Source organism: Phacochoerus africanus, chromosome 2, assembly GCF_016906955.1.
Source record: "Phacochoerus africanus isolate WHEZ1 chromosome 2, ROS_Pafr_v1, whole genome shotgun sequence".
NCBI classification, from domain to species: domain Eukaryota; kingdom Metazoa; phylum Chordata; class Mammalia; order Artiodactyla; family Suidae; genus Phacochoerus; species Phacochoerus africanus.
In genome coordinates this window covers 168,983,633-169,003,663 of record NC_062545.1, presented here as the reverse complement: position 1 = coordinate 169,003,663, position 20,031 = coordinate 168,983,633, and the positions used below count along the sequence as shown (strand labels likewise).

At 47.1% G+C, this 20,031-nt stretch overlaps 1 protein-coding gene and 1 long non-coding RNA gene across 4 annotated transcripts in view; one reads left to right on the top strand and one right to left on the bottom strand.

Annotated features, from left to right (window-relative positions):
• Window positions 1–5,538: 5,538 nt before the first annotated feature.
• Window positions 5,539–10,704, bottom strand: LOC125119750 (uncharacterized). The gene is made up of 2 exons (XR_007133154.1): window positions 10,031–10,704; window positions 5,539–7,544 (listed from the first exon to the last, which is right to left on the bottom strand). It is a non-coding gene; the product is annotated as an uncharacterized LOC125119750 (long non-coding RNA).
• Window positions 7,246–20,031, top strand: part of ANP32A (acidic nuclear phosphoprotein 32 family member A) — a 37,161-nt gene continuing 24,375 nt past the window's right edge. For 2 of the 3 annotated variants that reach the window (XR_007133153.1, XM_047767169.1), the window contains exon 1: window positions 7,246–7,419. Coding sequence is in view for 2 of the 3 variants with exons in the window: in XM_047767169.1 (XP_047623125.1) it covers window positions 7,261–7,419 (159 nt within the window). In the remaining variant the exon portion in view is untranslated. Of the gene's footprint in view, window positions 7,420–7,494; window positions 7,621–20,031 lie in introns of those variants that run through there. The other variant, XM_047767170.1, reaches the window with a different exon arrangement.

Genomic DNA, 20,031 nt, shown 5'->3' with positions numbered 1-20,031 from the left:
ATCATAAGTATTTACAATTTACAGTTGATCTACAAAATCATAAATGAATCAAAAACTAAGACTGAAAAAAGTTTTATTAGTGATTGGTTAGCACCAGGCAGCAGTAACAAACTCAAACATGTAACAGTATAGTGCCACAGAAGTTCCTATCTTGGTCACACTCTATCTTTGATGAGCAAATGAACAGCTTGGTAGAACAGCTCTCCATACCGACCCAGGCAGAGAGGGGTTCCACCTTCATGAACAAGACATGACTTCTACAGTCACTCAGTCACTTCCATCTTAGCATGTATTCATGATTTCAGCCTTTGAAGTGGCAACCATTACTTCTATTCACGCTACTGGCTAGAACTCAGTCATATGACCCAATCTAACTCCAAGGGCAGCTGGGGAGCATAATCAAGCTTTGGGTCCCAGAAGAAGAGGAGATAGATTTTGCTGAATAATTAGCTATCTGCCATGTTTTGCATTAAATCATCTGAGAAAATTAAATTCTAATAAAGAAAACACTTGATCATGAAGAACATTTTGTATATCAGTGAACAGAATCTTGAGAACTCCACCTCTGGAGAGGACTTACTGTCATTTATAAGGAGCTTCTATTCATGCAATAGTTAAGCCACACTATAGTAGTTGTAAAAAATAAAGCTAGAAAACAGCTGAATTCTGATAACATTGTTCAGAGTCCTTGCAAGGGTATCATTTGCTTTTTCCAGCTGAAAAGCAATCTAAGCTAAGTGACCTGAGATGATGGGGGGCAGGAGGAAAAACGACACTACCCCAAGACTAATATGTTTTCTATAAGCAGATCTTTCCCAACCTTCCTTATTGTTCCCAGGAATATGGGGCTCTTTGATGTGGTTGTGGTTTTTGCATTTCTTTCACATCAGCATTTTTTTCTTCAGCATTGTCCTTAAAGTGACTGCATCCTTTTGTGAACCCTTACTTAGCCTGTGACCACTGGCCTAATTCCAATAATTTTTTACTACAAATCTCATACCTTTCATAGTAGTTCTGCACTTGAGCTTGACCATGTGCTCAGAGCAACAGATAGAAACCCAGTAGCAGTAATACATCATTACTTAAGATCTTACATCACTTGATATCCAGAGGTCTCTGCATTTGTTCATGAAATATGACATGTGGATTAGCCCTATCTTTAGCATAGTCCTTAGGATTAAATTCCTTGTAATTTAAAATCAATTATCTCTACTGGTGATCCTTCTTCTCAAAGTCTTACAGTTATCATCTCTGCTTTTTAAGTATTTCATTGACATCAATAGTCATACATTGTTTCTTCTGGCTTAGGGTTTGGAGAAGGAAGCATGTGAAAGGAAATTAAAGGTTTCAGACATTAGCTGTTTTAGGTTGAATGTAGATAGGTAATGCAGTTTGTCTTAGTCTGTTTGGGTTGCTGTAACAAAATACGACAGACAGGGTGGTTTATAACTTAAAATAAATGTTTCTTTCTCACAGTTTTGGATGCTGGAAGTTGGAGATCAGGTGCCAGCGTGGTCAGGTGAAGGATGTCTTCCGGCTTGCAGACTTCTGTCCTCACATGGCGGGAGCTCTTTGGGGTCTCTTTAATAAGGGCACAAATCTCAATCCTCAGGGCTCATGATTCAGTCACCTCCTGTAAGAGGAGGCCCCACCTCTGAAGACCAACACCTTGAGGATTAGGGTTTCAACAAAAGAACTGTGGGAGGAGGTGCACAAACATTCAGACCATAGCACGTCTCTTCCTGGTAAATAGTTGAGAGCCAGGGAGGAGCTCAGACACAGCTAATTTGGATCATTAGAAAACCTTCACAGTACTGTTAACCAGAACACTTCGGTGGATTTTGCTTTTGGTCACCTAGCATCAGAATACTCTTTGTTTGGGCAGAATTCTAAAATAGATGAGAGGCAGGGTCACATACCCCACTGTAGTTGCTAAATGGGCAGGTAATCTTTTCCCCTGACAGCTGGGACATCTGCAAATGTTCCTGCCAAGGGCTTTGAACATTGAAGGAGTGACACATCAACAAAAGCTCTGGAAAGATTATTTGCAGCAGTGGAAGGGTGCAGAGTCTACAGCCTAGAGATGACTTCCAAGGGATGGGGTCCTCTGAAGACTACCTGGAGTACCAACTTAGGTGCTCCAGGCCGTCTGGCTTCACATTTCCCACTCTTTTCCTGGACCTTTTTCTTTAGTTCTGTGATAGCCCTAAAAGAAATTGCCTGCTGCTTGTATCAGTCAGGGAAACGTTCCACTGTCTGCAACTAAGAATTCCTACCAGCACAGACACCCCCCAAACCTGCTATACCTATCTTTTCCTTTAAAATAATTTTTTATTGCAAAAAAAAATTTGTCAACTTAAAAACTTAGAAAATACAGACAAAACCAAAATAACACTGAGCCTCATCACCCATAGAGATCACATCACCTTTGTAAAACAAATTTTCTCAAACATTTTCTTTTTTTTCGTGGGTACTCTCTTGGACTTTTCCTGGGTATATGAATATATTGTCTTTCTTTAGCTGTGAAGAGTGCTACCACACTATGATCAACATGTTTGTTATTTACCTGCTATTCTGCCTCATTTACAGCACTGCCTCTCCACATGAACACAGACAATAATGAATTGGTCCAGCCTGGTGAAAACTATTTGTCACCCTTACTCAAGTTGCCTTTGAATAAATATATGTAGAAGTGATATAATTCTCCCATGCAAGAAGGCATACAAAATGATTCCAGAGGACAGTGTTCACATGCTGCGTAAGTCTTCACATGGCTCTCACTTGGTCAAGTGCAATGGATGTATAATTCTTACATTCAAGTTGCTAAGATTCAGAATTTTCAGAGAAAGTTTAGGGTATAAGTATACTTCCATGAGGGCCTAATATTTCCACTGGATTTAATATTAAAATTACTAATTTCTCAGAAAGCATTAAATTGATCTCTAAGAAGAACTATAGAATATATATATATATATTAATAATTACTTATAGGAACAAATAATAACTGCCGTTAAAAGTAGGTAATCTGAGAGGACAATTTTACTCTGTATGCTTAAGCTTATAAACAGTATTTGCTGACAGTAAATATATTAAAAGTTCTTAGAAAGTCTGTTCTCTACCTCTTACATCTTAATAGACTTTAGTATAGTACTCTTCATAAACTTCAATGCCAGATAGATTAAAATGAACTAGTAGTTTTAAATTAATTGCATTTCTTTTTTCCAACCTAGGATGCCCTCAGTCAGTCTTGCCCTATGGCTCCTCATTCCATTGCCTTTAAAACCTCTATTTTTTCCTTTATAACTATATTGTAATACTAAAAATAAGAGCCTATCACTATGGTTTTTCTTCCTGGTGGATGGTAAACAGACTTTCCTCTTATTGCTTCCCCCAAATTACCTGTAATACATTTAAGAAACAGACTCACAGAATCTCTAGTGAGTTCCAAACAAGTGTGTAGACTATAGGGTTTGTTGTTTGGTTGTTTTTCTTTTCAAAATAAACTGTGAGTTGCTTCTCTGATTTTTTGCTATTAATTTAAAAAATCACATACAATGATTATTTTTATCTGACAGTGCTTTTTCTCCATGACCAACACATTGATAAGGTAGTTATTCAATAATTTGAAAAATAAAATCATCCAATGCTTTATTAAGCAAAAGAATTAAGAATAGTTAACCTTTCAGATCCTGGACTTCAATATGCCTTTGCTATTCAAATCTCAATGCAGTAGTCTTCACATTTGTTACCATGAATTTCAAAAGAATAATCTACATTTCTAAAAGCTATTTATATAGAAAGACAAAAGAGAACATAAATAAGCTGGAGTCTTTCCGTATCATTGTCTTTTGAGGTACAGGCAGCAGAACCATGATGGAGGTGAAAAGGTCCTATGGCCAGGTTCCAATGTATGTGATTCAAGCTGAAGAACAAAAGCTGAACGGTGAATACATTAACGCGACTCATAAAAGTATGCTAACCAGCGGGTCTCCATCTTTAGAGACCAAACAAGGGCAAATGAGTTTAAATGGTAGCAGTATCAATGTGGATTACTTATAAAACAGTACTTTCCAAAATGTATCAAGAGGCTAAGGATGCCCATTGCTCATACTTCTTAGAGAATAAGATAGGCTGGCTGCTCATTTGTTTGGAGTGGTTCTTGAAGGAAAATATTCTGGAAAGCAGTCAGATATCTTTCCTTACTTGAATGCCATCTTTCTCCCTAGGGGCTCAAACCTTTGAATTGTATCTCATTTATTCTTCTTAGTGTGAATCAAATCCAGTCCTGGAGGTTACAGACTACATTTTTTATAACCTTAACTCCCATTGTGGAATCACTTGAGAGTTAGGAACTCATCTTCTTCCCACTTCACATCAAAATTCAGCCAAGATTCCCTGACATGGAATTTCTTCTTACTGTATCTCTGATATTCAAAGCCTTTCAAGGGCATTTATTTCTTTCAGTTTGCAATGAAATGGATTTAAGAAACAACTGGGTAAAACAGGGAATATAAAGGCAATGTTCACTTGTTATTTTGATTTTCGATCAAGTAGCATGAGGCATATGGCACAGCTCTGGCTGAGCTATATTCCTATATCCTTTTGATAATAACAATTTCAAAAATCTAAATCACTAAAATTTTCTTGGAAATAAACTACAAACAAATCTATTTGTGAAAGAGAGAAAAATATCTTCTTTCAAAGTATGTTGGAAAGATGGTAAGTTTTCAACTAGCTATATACTGTTTGGATATTTCAACTTCTGTAATAATTGACATCCAGTGAAGCTTTTTTTGTTTTTTTTTTTTTTTTTTGCTTTGTAAGGCTGCACCCATGGCATATGAAGGTTCTCGGGCTAGGGGTCTAATTGGAGATACAGCTGCCGGCCTACACCACAGCCACAGCCACAGCCAAAATCCGAGCCACCTCTGCCACCTACACCATAGCTCATGGCAATGCTGGATCCTTAACCCACTGAGCAAGGCCAGGGATCGAACCCACAACGTCATGGTTTCTAATGGGATTCGTTTCCGCTGTGCCATGACAGGAACTCCTAAGGAAGCCTCTTTCAGTTTTCCAAAACCAGTACAAAAGCTGTTATATCTAAAACAACTGTTTGACTAGTAATCAAGTCATGACTTTTTTGATTCTAACTTGTTCCTGGACACTCTTTTTAACCAAGATTTGGGCTTTATTCTCTCCAGTCTTTGTTCCATAAAGTGAGCTATTTGCTTCCGAATGGCAGAGCTGGATGGGGGACATCTTAGCATTTGATTGGTTGGCTTTTAAGGGATTACTTCTCTGGAAAGGCACTGTCCCATATTATCACATTGCTACCAGTGTGGATTTAGTTGTGATCAAATTTTTAAATTGAAGATGAACATTTACCACCAAAGAGGACATAAATTTCATGACTCCTGTGTTATATAGATTCCTATACATCATATTGGTTTAATGTGTTTGTGATGAAGAGCTCTGTTTTAAAACAACCTTAAATACCACATCCAGAAATAGGAACTGACTCCGGCAAAGAGGTAATTCGGGGTCCCAATATGTTTAATAACGAAGTCAATACAATTTTAAAAAGAATAAATTCCAACTACACAAATGGACTTTAATAAGATTAACAAAACTGAGGAAGACTGATACGTCAATAAGTCAAGTATATACTATACATACCCACATGAAATAAAACAATGACTTCCCATTTTTATCTTGCATTTCCCAGCTACTTAAGAGTAAACATGATCACTTTTCAAATCCTACTTAATATTTTTTCTGAAAGAAGAATTTACTGAGTAAAATGCTTAGCTTCAGGATCTCACATTTGCAATCCATCAGGTTACAATATTAGTTACCACTGTTTCTTCCCTCAGTGTAAGCATTCCATATGTGACTTTTATTTACATTCTGCCACTTTTTATTTCTTCCTAAATTTTATATGCTCAAGAATGAAACTGTATTGGTGTTACGTAACAATATCTCAAATTTGCAACATACATATTGGTGTATCTCACTTGAACCTACATCCATGAAAAATAAACACAATGTATCCAAAAGAACTACCTCGGAGTGTATGAGGAGGAAGAGCGTAGCTGTGTAGAAATAAAAGAATGGAAAAACAGTTGTGTGGAGATGTATCTGTCCTTGTTGACAACAATCCCCATGATTTATTAACAGACACAGGCAGCCAACTTAGTACACAACAAGGCCCTAGCACGGAAGTTGGTAATCAAGTGGGAATTAAGGCTTTAAGGTCTCTTACAACCAATGTGATTCAAAAAAATCCAAAGCAAGCAAACCGTACAACTTGGAGAAAGTGCTCCAAACAGAGCTTCTTTGGCAACCCAAATTGAACCAAATGACTCAGGTGGACGATTAAAATAAACTGTGCGCCGTTTTATTTCACCAGGTCAATAAAGCCCATAAATTATTTTTGGTCCAGAAAACCAGGAGTTACAAGCACCTTCCTTTTCATTTATTTAAAATATTCAATATATTCAGTATCAATTCTTAGTCCCTGCTCTTCATTCACTTATTGACTAAGATCCTGTGTGCCTTTTGGTGATCATTCCTTCCAAGCTAGTAAAACAGCAAACTGAAATGCCCCTCCATGGAAAGGGTCGAGACCGAGAGGTTAAGTCACCCAAAAGTGGACGCACCTTGCTTTTTATTTACTGAAGTATGCGAGGGACTACGATGGCCATGGCTGGACTACGACGAGGCGGGAGGCGAAGGGGCGCGCGGGCTGTGGGCTGCAGCCCAGGGGTTGGAACCCGCAAAGGAGATGGGGGCAGCAGCCACCCTCCACTAGCTCGGCCCAAAGGACCCAGAAAAAGACCACCCCTCCCCCCACTGCACCCTTGACCCCTCCCCCTCTTTCCAGGCCTTTCATCCGCCCGCCCGCGGGGCAGTCCGCTGCCCCCAGGCCTCGCACTGCCTGCCTCTTTCCACAACCCAGTGGAGGGGCGAGGGTAGGCCCAAGACGACCCCGCGAAGCCCTCCGTCCGGCGAGAACCCCAACCCCCGGCCCCTCCGGCCGCGCCCCTCCCTTTCATATAACGCACCTGCGGCCCCGCCCCCGGCCAAACGCTGAGGCGGCTGCGGGGCTGGTGAGGCCGGGCGGCTTTGCCCTCCAGGCACAGTCACCTTCCCTTCCCCCGCCATTCCGCCCACCCCCCTAGCTCAGCAACCGAGCTGCCGCCGCGCTCCTCAGCCGCCCCGAAATCTAAAGGGGTCCGTCTCCGGTACCACAACCAAATGGCTGAGCCTCCCTGGCCGGCTGCGCAGCCCGCCCATTGGTCCCTTCCCCCCCGCCTCCGCCACCATTCGTTGTTGCCCGGAGACCCTCGGCAGCGATTGGCTAAGGCCGCTGCCACTCGTCCGCGGAGCCGCCGATCCCGCCTCCACGGTGATCAGGTTAGTGTGCGCCGCGGGTGCTGGGGGCTCGAGAACCGAGCGGAGCTGGTTGAGCCTTCAAAGTCCTAAAACGCGCGGCCGTGGGTTCGGGGTTTATTGATTGAATTCCGCCGGCGCGGGAGCCTCTGCAGAGAGAGAGCGCGAGAGATGGAGATGGACAAACGGATTCATTTAGAGCTGCGGAACAGGACGCCCTCTGATGTGAGCATTTGCCAAAAATATCTCTGTCGGTCCATTCTCCTACTTTGTGTGTGTGTGCGTTGGGGGGAGGCACTTTTTTTGAGGGGGGGCGCCTAGGAGATGTGGGTTTGGGGGTCGAACTGCAAATGAATTGCAAGGTTGGGGGGTTGCAATGCCATCCGATCATTTTCTGGCTGTCGCCGCCGCTGCCCTTGGTGTGTGACTACCTGTGCGTGTGCTCCCGCGTGTGCGAGTGTGGGTGCGAGAGTGTGCGTGCGAGTGTGCACCCATCGGGGGCCAGCGGGCGCACGCGTTTGGGTCGGAGAGAATGAGGCAGAATAACCCTCTGAGCTCGCTGCTCGCGTGACTCCGTCTAGGGGAAAGATTAACGAGGGAGGAGGAGGAGAGGGGCTGCCTCCTGGATTTAACAACAAAAAAAGGGGGTTTTATATTTTATAAATGAATCCCCCCTTCCGCCCCCCTCCCGCGCCTTCCCCCTCCCTTTCTCCCTCTCTCTCTCCGTCTCTCTCTCTCTCTCGCTCGCACACACACAATAAGTTTTGGGCTTCGCGAGTCCGGTTTAGTTTCTGATAAATGTGGGCCGAGGCCCCTGGGGAGAGCGCATGGGGAGGGGGCTGCAGCGGAGTTGGGAATGGCTCGAGTTTAAAGTGCGTCTTCATTTCTTTGCAGTGATGAGGCGAGAGACGGGGGAGCCATATTTGTAACTTTGTAGTGTTCGTGAACGCGCCCTTTCTCTCCCTCCCTCCCTTTCTCTGCCTCCTTTCCTCTCCTCCTCTTTCTCCCTCACTCTTTCCACCCCACCTTCGGGCCAGATGCTGATGTTTCTTCCTTTCCTTCTGGAGGGAAGATAAATTGGAAGAAGGGGGGGGAGGGATTTTCGAACGTGCAAAGGCATAGATAATCCCCGCGCCTCCCCACCTCGCGCGATCGCTACTGCAAGTTACCCAAAGGCTAAGTCCAGGTCCTCCCTCTCCCCCTTGCTCCTTCCAGCCTCCCTAAGGTGCCAGCCTTCGAGCCGTGGCGCCCCCCGGCACCGACCCCTGGCCTGTCTTGTCTCTTGGGTGGGCTCCTTGGCGGCCATTCGGCGACGGGTTAATAAATGGGCCCGGGAAACTTTGTCAGGACGCGAGCTGCCCAGAGCTGGTGCCCGTGGTGGGTATTGGCTGGGTCCAGATTTATGCGGGCATAACAGACACGCAGCTCCGGGATGGGAGTTTGCCTTCCCGTCGCCGTTATTGATTGGGCAGAGGCGCGAGTACGGCCAGAGGAAACTTAACACGGATGGGAACCCGGAGGCTCTGGCCAAAGCCCACCCCTAAGGAGGGGAAAGGTGAGGGTGGGTTACTCGAACGAACACCCGTTTTTATTTCTGTCTCCCTCTCGCTTTCAGTGTTTTATGTGAGTTGGCGGCTCAGCGGAGGAGACCCAGGGTCTGGGGTGGAGACGCTGGCCGACTGCCCTCGTGGCACCTCCCGGGACAAGCGGAGCGCGGGCGGAGGAACCCTGCACCCCCAGCCCGGGTGGCCGGGGTTCCACAGAGTTGGGAGTTTGGGTAGCACTGTGCGCTGACCTGTCGCCGCTTCAGCCCGTTAAAACCCGAATCCCTGGCGGAGGCAGGCCTTGCTTCCTCTTTTCTCTAGTTCCTCCCCAAACCTGAGTGAGACTTTTGAAAACAAGATCCTTTTTGTGCCCCCCCATCATAACGCAGCTGTGGACTGTCGACGTGCAGTGCCTTATGGCGCGCAGGGCAGGGAGGGGGTGGCGGAGGGAGGGGAGGGGTTGCCCGCCCGAGGACGCAGGAGTTTCCGCGAACAATTTGCCGGCGGTTTGCCTTTCTCTGGCCGGTTTCATCCCAGCTTGGACCCGGAGCCGGAGGACTGGGGGGCTGGGTGTGGTGATGGGGGAGGGGGCCCGAGCCGCGGGCTTCCCGCGTACTTTCCGGAAGCCCCCCGTGCGGAGGGGGAAGGGCGCCGAGTAGGGGGTCGGGGTCGCGGCGGGAGGGTGTGGAGGCGCGGTTCGCCCGGCCTACCCCATCCCCGCTGCTGGCCAACTGGGAGCGAGATCGAAAGCGGGTCGAACCGGCTCTTTAAACTTCGCCGAGTGTGTGCTGGGGGAGGGGAGCGCGCCGCGCCGAACTGGGAGCGATTTCTCACGCTTCGCCCCCTCGCCTCCGAGCCTCCCGGCCCACACGCCTGCCCCCTGCCTTGAGGCGGGGTGGGGCGCGGGTGAGGGTGGAGGGGGCACTTTCTGCCCGTTTGGGGAGGAGGGGGAGAAAGCTACCTAATGAGGGACAAAAGGGGTGGGGGAGGAGAAACTGGTCTTTTTAAACGTTCTTAAGATAAATAGCTCCCGGAGAACGCCCCCTGCGCCCCTCCCCGCCGTGCTCTCCCCAGGGTCCCCTCACACCCACCTTCAGAGCCTCTCCCAACTCTGATCCGAGGGCCGGTGGCCACGCCGCGACGCCGAAATAGGACGAGCAGCCATGTTTCCCGGGTCTCGCGCGGCCCGCCCCGCCCCTCCCCCATGGCGCGGCCGGCGCCGAGCGCGGGGCTCCGAATGCGGGCGCCAGGCTCCATGTGGCGCGGGGTGCGGGCCGGTTGGCAGGCGACCGGGTGGCCTGGCCCTGTGCGCGCAGGTCGGGTCGCGGCCGCGCCGGGCTGGCCCCCGGGCGGGCCTTTTGGCTTTCCGAGCTGGTTTTGAGCTCAAGGTGTTTTATTTATTATTGTTGTTTTTTTAACGGCCGAAGCCGCCGGAGGCCGAACCCGAAGGGCGCCGAGGCGTTATGGGGGGGGGGGCAGGGACGGCCGCCAGGGTCCTGGTCGCCTGTGGCACGACTGCTGGGCGCCGGGCTGCCATTTTGTCACCGTGGCTGTTGTCGCTGTGGGGGGGGGGGAACGCAGACTCTTGCGCCATCGCCCCGACGGCCCCGGACCTGGAGACAGCAGGGGGAGCCGGTCCCAGGGACCCCCCCAGTTGTACTCTGGGCCCCCATGCCGGTCCCCTCCCTGTGCCAACCGCCTGAGGGTCTGCTGGAGCGCCGCGGCGGCCGTAGCTCCGTAGGGTGACGATCCTCCCTGCGAGTGCTCCCCCCACCCCCCGGCGCGTTCTCTGCCTCCCCCGCCCCTCTTCTCGCCAGTATCTCGCCCTTCCTCCTGCAGGCGTTTTAGCCGTAGTTAAATGTGGCCCTAAAGACGAACGGATCGCCCTGGTGTTTGCTCTTTGGCGGAAGTGATAGGAGGGTGGGGGGAGAAATTAAACAAGAGGTTTCTTTTGGGGGAGGCGGGTGCGCACGCGACTCTAGCGGCCCTGACTGAAGCCAAGACGGCAGCCGTTTACCCGGGAGGGACGAGTTGATGCGTTGGGGAAACGCCCTCAGGGGCTGGGCTCTCCGGGAAGGTAGGTCGCGCTCCGCGTTTCAGGTGGGTGTTGCAGCGCCCTGCTGGCTGCTAGGGGAGGCCCCCTCGCTCTTTTTCTGCTCCTCCCCCTTTTATTTGTGCCCAAGGGAAGGCAGCTGCAGTAGTAAAAGTAACCCTAAACGGAAAAGAGTAGGGAGTAAGGTTTGCCTTTTAAAAAGTAAATGTTTTTTTCCAACCACCTTTCTTTGGCTCTTGACTCCAGAGCCAGGAAGGGCATCGCGTCGCTGAAGTCTCTCTGGGACTTTTTAAAAGTTGATATGGATGCTGGTTAAGCACCTCATTGGTTAAACTCTCCTAGACGTCTGCATGGAGACTAGCTTTCAAGGCAGTGCCCGGCTAAGGCTGCCCAGAAAGTAAGGTTTAACTTTGACCTTTGGAATACATCGCATGATGTTTTCCAGACTGACTTACTGCCTAATTGGGTTCAAGTAGCCTGATATTAACTCCAGTTTATGCAAGCCTACCAGGGATCCAGGGGCAGAAAATTGAGCATGAGTTCCCTATAGTCATGGTCAGTTCTGTTTTGTTACTGGATTCCTGTTCTTGATGGTAGTGTTGAACCTGAGGGGTTCACAGTGAAGCTGGGTAGTGGAACCATGCAGGCCTGAGTTTGAATGCTTCCTGCCACAAAAGTAAGATAAGTTAACCTGCCTCTTTGATCCTTGATTTCCTCGCTTGTAAAATGGGACTAATAATCTCATTTAATGAGTCAGTGACAAAACCGGCCTGATCTGTCCCTGGGGTGCTCAGTGTGTGATAGTGTTATTCTCAGAGAGATATTGGAGTGTGATGAGGCACAACTTTGAGCTTTTCTAGGGTTTAGAGAACAACAACAATAGCTGGTGCTTATATAGTACCCATGCTGTGCCTGGGGTAGTTGTAAGTGGATTACACAAATCAATTAATTTGGTCCCCACAGCAGCACTGTGAGGCAGGTACTCCTATTATCCTTATATCACACATAGGAGATTGAGGCATAAAGATGTTATCACAGGCAGTCTGCATACTCAACCTGCACTCTTTACTGCCTCCCCTGAAGCACCCTTATTTGTAATATACGGTGGGAAAGAGCTTTTTCTTTGGCTTTAAAATGGAGCCACCTTATGAGAGAGAAGCCTGGGTAGCCTCTGGGTTGAAGATACTGAGGTAGGTGGTCAGGATCAGAGACTCTGTGGATTGTGGTTTTAAGGGGGAAGCCATATTACACTTTCCTACTTTGGGTTAGCACAACACATCTGGTTAGGCTGAAATGAATCTGGTCTTTTAGGTGTCGGGGGACACATTTTGAGTAATGAGAAGATAAGCAGGAGCCACTCAGTGGTGTGTATGGGATCATGCATGTAATGTGTTTTCCACTTTCATCAGTCTCCATCTACAGACCAAAAGCTGAACAGAATTGGCATGTCCTTAGTTTCTAGGACCTAGTTTACCAATAACACTTTATGGATCATCTCACTTAATCCTCCCCCAACTCCTCAAGGGTAGGCCCGGCAAGGCTACGTTGTCTCCGTTGCAGGGGTGAATCATCCAGGTTGGGAGAGAAGGTCAGACAGCCAGTACTCTTCACTGTTGGGTTCCCCCATTGTAAAACCAGTAAAACAGTAGGGACTTTGAAAATTGGATAGTCTATATTGGGTCCTCAGTGGCCTCTTACCAGAATCACCTGGGAAGCATGTAGAATGTAGGTTCCTGGCTCCACTGCTAGGCATTGGTTTAGTACTGGCATTGCCAAATTTTGGGTGAGCTGCCTGTTTTTGTATCATGAGCTAAGAATAATTAATTAGTACGTGTAAACATTGCAATCAATTTGATGATGTGGAACACTTTGAATCCCAATTAAGTGAAATGTTATTACCCCCCTTTTCCCCTGCAGAGAATTCTTGTCTCCTTAGACCTTTATTACCAAAAAAATTGTACTTATTATATATTTTGTATTTTATCAATAATTGTAGAAATGTGTTTTCTTACAATAAAAAAAGTGCCTATGTAGTACTGTCAATATTACCTCTAGGTAAAGTTTACTGTTTGGCTCTTTACAGAAGTTTGATAATCTCTGGTTTAGTAGATTGTGGGGAAGGACTTTGGGATCTGGGTTTTTATTTTTATTTTATATTTTTATCTTTTTAGGGATGTACCCTCTGCATATGGAGATTCCCAGGCTAGGGGTCGAATCAGAGCTATAGCTGCCAGCCTACACCACAGCCACAGCAACGCCAGGTCTGAGCCATGTCTGCAACCTGCACCACAGCTCACGGCAATGCTGGATCCTTATGCCACTGAGCAAGGCCAGGGATCAAAGCTGCATCCTCATGGATACTAGTCATATTCATTTTTGCTGAGCCATGATGGGAACTCCCTAAATTTTTTTTTTAATTGTTAAAATTTTTTAAAGCATGTGACAAGCCTTTCTTTTTGGTGGTGCTTAAAGGGGGTCTTTCCAAGGCCTTTTACATGTGCCCTTTCTCTAGTTGATATGTAGTGGAAATTGGCTTCAATCCATAAACATCCATAAGAAGAGAAGTAGTACTTACTGCTGGTGTAAAATTGAGCATTCCTTCTATTCAGAAGTTATTCTCTGTAACCAATGGAAATTTTTTATCTTTCATATTCAGAATATTTCAAAAGGCTTTTGTATATCTTGTAGTTAAATGGTTACCCTTAAGATTTAGATGTCTTCAAAACTAGAGGGAAGGACTTTGAACTGCAACAGTTTGAGCTTTGAGGTCCAGAAGGCGCAGTAGCTGTGTACCTGGTGGCTGACATCAGACTCTCAGAGCACAGACCATTGAAAACCTGCGGGTAATCCTGGAATCTCTAGTTTGGGCCTGCTCCTCTTCCACCAGGGCATATTGCCTGGGGAATGTACCAAGAGTAATGTGGCTTTTGAGTTCCAGAGCCCTTCTTTCAACTTCTAGTCTCTTGTGCCTGAGCTAATGAGTGGAAGAAATAGATGTACGATTGGCCTGGCCAGGAAGGAGGCAATAAATCTAAGGGTAGCAGGCCCAGTCACCATAACTGTGGCCTGTACTTTAAAGACAGCAAACCACAGACCCAGTTCCCTCTCTGGGCTGCTGCTGCACCTCCAGCCTCTCAAGATGACTTACTCTAGACTTAAACAAGCCTCCTTATTTGTAATAGAGGCACCTGATTGAGCTATGGGGGCTGGTTGTCCAGAACTTCGTTTTGTATTAATTATACCATATTGAAATAAAAATCTCAGGGCTCTTGGTAATCCTTTATGGAATTTGTGTAGGATGCTTATCAGACATCTCCTTACTAGTGTGCCTGCCCTCTCTACCTTGGTGTATCACTTAGGAAAGGAGCAGAAAGCTTGTTGCTGAGTGGACATGAGCTCTGGTCGAATGAGCTTGGTCCAGTTGTTTGGCCTGAAATCTAACTTGGTGAAGAGGAGGCTCATTACTCTGGTGTCCAGAGGGGGTACTCCCTTACAGATGCCATGCCCTCCTGCCCTAGACACACATTTTGACCTGTGTACCCTCTGCTCTAGCTAGTGCTCTAGTCTCCTAAGAAGTACCTTCCATCAATCTCATTCACCACCACCTTCCTCCCACAGACAGTTGGAGAAATAGGGACCTGAGTCTGAATCTTATATTACATTGAACTATAATTGTATGACAAATGATAAATAACCCAACAAGGATGTTTTCATTAAAGAGATGGAATCTGGCAGGGATGGAAACTTGTGAGGGCATCTGTTATTCAGAACTTCTCATTTAGTAAAATGGTGATGAGCAAAGCACCCCTAGCCCTGCAGTCTCCCAGCATAGAACCAGTTGTCCTGATGACATTTGTTAATGAGATAAGATGTCTTTGTCCCCCTGCACCAGGTCCCATCCAGTGCCTACAGGGCCACACCCTGCATCCCCTGTGTTTCCACTCAAATTTATTTTCTTTCAGCTCTGCAGCTGCCCTGGTGCACTCATCTAGTGCCTTCTTTACCAAAACTTGCTCCAGGCAGCAGATCTAAAAGATCAGTTTACTTACTCCACTATCATTTACTCTAATGTGGATTAAAGTTTGGGCTGTCTTTCCCATAGGGATTTACATTTGGAGATTCCGGTTTGGTGAGGAAATTACCAGAGAGCTATTAGACACTTGGGTGCTGTTCTCAGCTTTGTGATTAACACACTTGGACATGTTGTTTGGCCTCTTTGGGCCTCTGTTTACTCTAAAATGAGAGCGTTGAATGAGATCAGTGACTTTCAAACTTTTCGTTCCTATAGTAAGATCTCTGTTTTACATGACTACCCAGTATGTATAAACATACACAGGTTATCTCAGAAACTGACAACATGCTCCCTTATTTTGGGTAAAACACTTTTCATTAACAGAAGTGTTCTGGCTTTGACCCATGAATCGATTTCATTACTTGTTAATGTTTGAAAGACATTAAAAAATGAATATTAAGATTCCCTCACACTCAGATATTTTGTGGTTTGTTTTCGGGGAATGAGGGAATGCCATTTGCAGCTTTGTGAAATCGTTCCACCAAGGGTCAGTAGTGATTCCTCCAAGTTTCCTTGCTGTGCGAGTGGCCCTCTGCCAAGCATGTTCTTCCACCCCCTCTCTACCCTTGTCACCCGCTGCTGCCCTCGTCACTCAGTGCACTGCACTGGGAGCCCTGACATTTTCCAACGCGGGAAAGAGAGGGTTGGGCGGGGGGAGGTCTTTGGCCTTGGCCTCCTCGGACTGCCTGGGTGTGCGCCTTCTCATTGGCGCTGTAAAATGATGATGTAATAGTGCCTATCACACGGTCTGGCACACAGTAAGCACTCAATAAATGTTAGATGTCATTGTTATGTTCTGCTAGAACACCATTGTTGGCATTCACTTTAACAACAAAAAAAAGCTTATATTATGGATAGACACGTTGTATCAAAAAGTAACATTTGTTTCAATGGGAAAAGAGGTTAGAAGCTAGAGTTTCAAACATGGCAGAGGTTGTTTTTTCCCCACAAGCAATTCAACAGGAATGGGTGGCATCTGAGTGTAGCTATAGCATCTAAACATCATGGAGCAGCCCCAGCACCAGATTCCAAGTCATTTCTGCTGAGGGTAATATCACAATTCATCCTTTTCCTGGGCAGCGCCTTGTCACTACTTCAGCCACTATTTCAGTCTCTACTCCTCTTGACTGCCCAGCTACCCTCCACCCCTCCTTCCCAGCCAGCAACCTTCCCTTCACAGAGAAAATGGACATCTCTTGGTTTCCTAAGAAATTCCCGGACAAAACCCGTGCCCAGCTCAGCTGTCCTTTGAGTCTTACCTCTTTTGCCCTTCAGTTATCTTTTTCCTTCTGGGCACCTAGCTGCTCTCCTTTGGGTCCTTCTCAAGCTTGGGATGTTTTTCCCATCTTAAAGCAAGTAGGAAGATTCTATTGATCGTCTCTTTAGCTACTGGGTATCTCTCGCTTTCCTTTTTATTTTTTTAAATTTTTCTTGCCTTTTAGCGCCACACCTGCAGCAAGGGAAGTTCCCAGGCTGCAGCTGCTGGCCTACACCACAGCTTATGGCAACACCAGATCCACACCGACTGAACAAGGCCAGGGATTGAACCCACATCCTCATGGATGCTAGTTGGATTCGTTTCTGCTGTGCCACATCGGGAACTTCTCTTTTTCCTTTTATGTTCAAACTTCCTGAAGTGTCTGACTGTAACTTCCTGCTGACTTCTCTTACACCTCAGCCTCCTCACTCCAATTCCTGAACTGCTCCCCAAATCCCAATAGCCTTTATTGTCTTTTACATGACTCCTTAGCAGCCCTTGACCTTCATGAGGTGTGTTCCCTAGTACCACTCCCTTTCTCTGGTGAGCTCTCCTACAGCCTTGGCCACTCCTCAGTTTCTGGGGTCCTTTTGCTCTCCCTCCTGCAGCTGTGAAGTATTGGACTCGGTCAAGCACAGGCTCTGAATGCTCTCTTCTGTATTCCCTCCCTACAGACTCTTCTTCCTCACTGACAGCTGCAGGTGCTATGTGCTGCCTGGGGTCTGATGTTTACACCTCCAGCCTGACCTCTTGGCTAAGCCCAGGATGCACCTGTCTCAACCTTAATGTCCCCAGAGTCGGCATGTCCAAAGGGCTGCACACAGCCCCCTTGAAGCCTTGCTTCAGACTTCAACCAGAATGATCTTACCACAATGTGAGTGTAATTGTGTCACTCTGTGCTTAAAATACACCATTGTCCTTAGGATAAAGTCCAGAAGCCTTAATAAGAACAACTAGGATTTTGCATGGACTGCCTCTTTTTTTCCTCACCCCCTTCCCACTGCACTGGCCTCACTCACCAGCATTGATGCTCTTGAATCCATTCTGTGCTTGAACTACCACCATCACGTCCTTAACATCTAATCATCTTTACCATCTCCTTCATCCTCCACCCCTCCTCAGCTCTAGGTCTCATTTTTTTATTCTAAAACACTTACAGACATTTCCTTCAAAGAGCTTCAGTTTGTAATTAGACATTCCTGCATGTGAGTGTTGGAAATCGCATTGCCATCCCCACGTAGCCCATAGGCTGCATGATTGAGGGGGCCTATTTGGGCTCAGCACTGCACTTGGCATGTGTCGGGCATTGTAGAAGTATTGGTTGAGTGAAGGAGCCATGGTCTTTGCACGTTCTTGTCATTTTCATCACCCATGGTCTGGTGAGCCAGGCACAAAGCCGCTGAAACAAAGCATCCACTGAGGTTTGGTGTCCTCAGCTTTCCCTTGGGTCGGTGTGAGCTCCCGCCTCCTGATTCACACTTTCTCAGTCCCGTGGTTTTCACATTTTTCTGGGTTTTATATCCCATGTCAGTAAAAATGTGAACCTGAGCCCCAGCCCTAATATGTCTACCTTTTAGTTACAGGTGACTCACATACACTTCATGTAAATATGATATTGTAAAACATAACAAAATTAAAAAAGATAGGTTAAAAAATATTAAACGTCTGAGTATTTTTTTCCTGCACCAGTCTATTGTCTGGGGGCCATCCACTTGGGAGACCACACTCCTCCAGTCAATTGCCTGTGTTATTTTTAATTTGGTTATGAAAGTTCATGCCATGTAAGAAATGTCTGGGCCTTATCAAGCTCTCCTTCCTTATTAAGATCTTCCCAACCCTGGTGTTGATGGGTAGGAGTGGAGCGCATTCCTCACCCTTCTTTGATAAGTAGGGAAAATCCGGGTCTGCCCGAGACTCCCAGCAAATCAAGTGTCCGCTGCTGCCTGTCAGCTGGGTGCTGCCTGGTCAGGCTGTGTGCACAGATACACCCAAGCTCCCTCAGGTCGTCTCTTAAGATCCAGTAAGGCTAGCCCCTGGGCTACTCCTGCAGATGCTTGGAAAGGCCCAAAAGTAATCAGGTGAGAGGATCCCATGGGCCGCAGACTTGGGCGAGTCAGGGAAGGGGGAGGAGGTGCTCTCCTATTATCCTGCAGGCTGGAAATCTGTCAGAGGCAGGATCTGTGCAGGCTAGAAGGGCAGGAGTGGATCACCACAGGGAAACCTGGAGAAGACAGGTTCGCCGGTGTTCCTATGGGGGCACTTCAGAAAGTTGTGCTAAGTCTCTATAGTCAGAAGTGGCCAGAAGCTCTGGATCGGTGGATTCTGCTACCTTTTGCCGAGGGCATGAGTGAGAGAGAGAGAGTGAGTGAGCTGGGGGTGGATTGGTGGGGGAGAGACTCATTCCACATAACCAACTTTCCCCTGAGCTGTTGTCTCACCAACAGGCCAGGTGCTGGGGCTGTGGTGGGAGGGTGAGGGGAGCCCACTTTCACCTGTGAGCACAACATCAAGGAGCTTTAGGAATGTTCTGTAAGTATCCGTGTAGCAGGTAGAATTTATTGAATCTCATTATCTGTGCCCTGGGCTGGGGGAGGTGGTATGCATATGGGGGAGTGGGCTACAGAAAGCTGGCATTTCCAGTTTCTGTAGCAGAGTTGGGGAGGTATAGCTAACACGGCACTTAGGCAGGAGGAAGGGTGTGTGGTTGGTAAGGCAGATTTCAACCCCAGCTGTGGTTCAGAACCCACCAGGGGAGCATTTTAAGAAATTCCCAGGCTTTACTCAACCACCAAGTCAGTCTCCCAAGGTGGTGCCCAGTCTCTTTTTAGAATGCTCTAAAGTGAGCTCTAAAGCATGGCTGGGTGCTGCCACATTGAGTCAGGGTGCAGAACTTCACAGCAGGTAGGAAGAAGTAAACCAAATGGATATAAGAGAGAGGAAAATGGAGCAAGGAAAACAGCAAAGAGGAAAGCAGGTGCAGGATTTAACCTGCTGGGGTGCTGGGACCCGGTTCTTAGCCTGCCCATCCCTGCCCTGCCATGGCCACACAGATTTCACATGTGCCTGCATTCCTGCTCATCACAATTGTGATTTTTTGTTTACTGGTATCTCACGAGTGCTAAGCGGGATTTATTGAGTAAGGCTGGATTTGATCCATCCTTAGTCTTCAGGGAACTGAGAGGCTAGTGGATATTTTGTAAAAAGGAGGGGACCTAAGGGCCAAGCAGTCAGGGGTACTGGGCTGTGCCAGGACCCCCTGAGCCCCATCGCTTGAGGATATCTGGCAGGTCACCTTTTTGAACCTCAGTTGCCTGACCTGTAAAGTGGTGACTGACACTAATACCTGTTTCCCAGGGGCTGTTGTCAGGATGGAGAGAAATAAGTTTTATCCCAGGTATGGACTGTGGACAGCCCCTGAAGCTTAGTAGATTCTGACCAGCCTAGGTTTGATTGAGCTGTTGGAATGGTGTAGACAGCCCTACTGAGGAAGGCCCTTGCTCACTATCTGAGCTTGTGTGTGGCGGGAGTACTTCTTAGGAGGACTCACTTGGAGCTGCACAGGTGGGTGGGCGAGGGCAAGAAGGGCCCCAGGCTTCTTGTTGAGGTGGAGCTGGAGCAACATCAGCCAAGCACAGAGGTCCCCTGCTCTAGGACCCCTGCCCATCAGGAGTTAGGGGCTGTCTGCCTGTCTTGCTCTGTACCAGTAGCA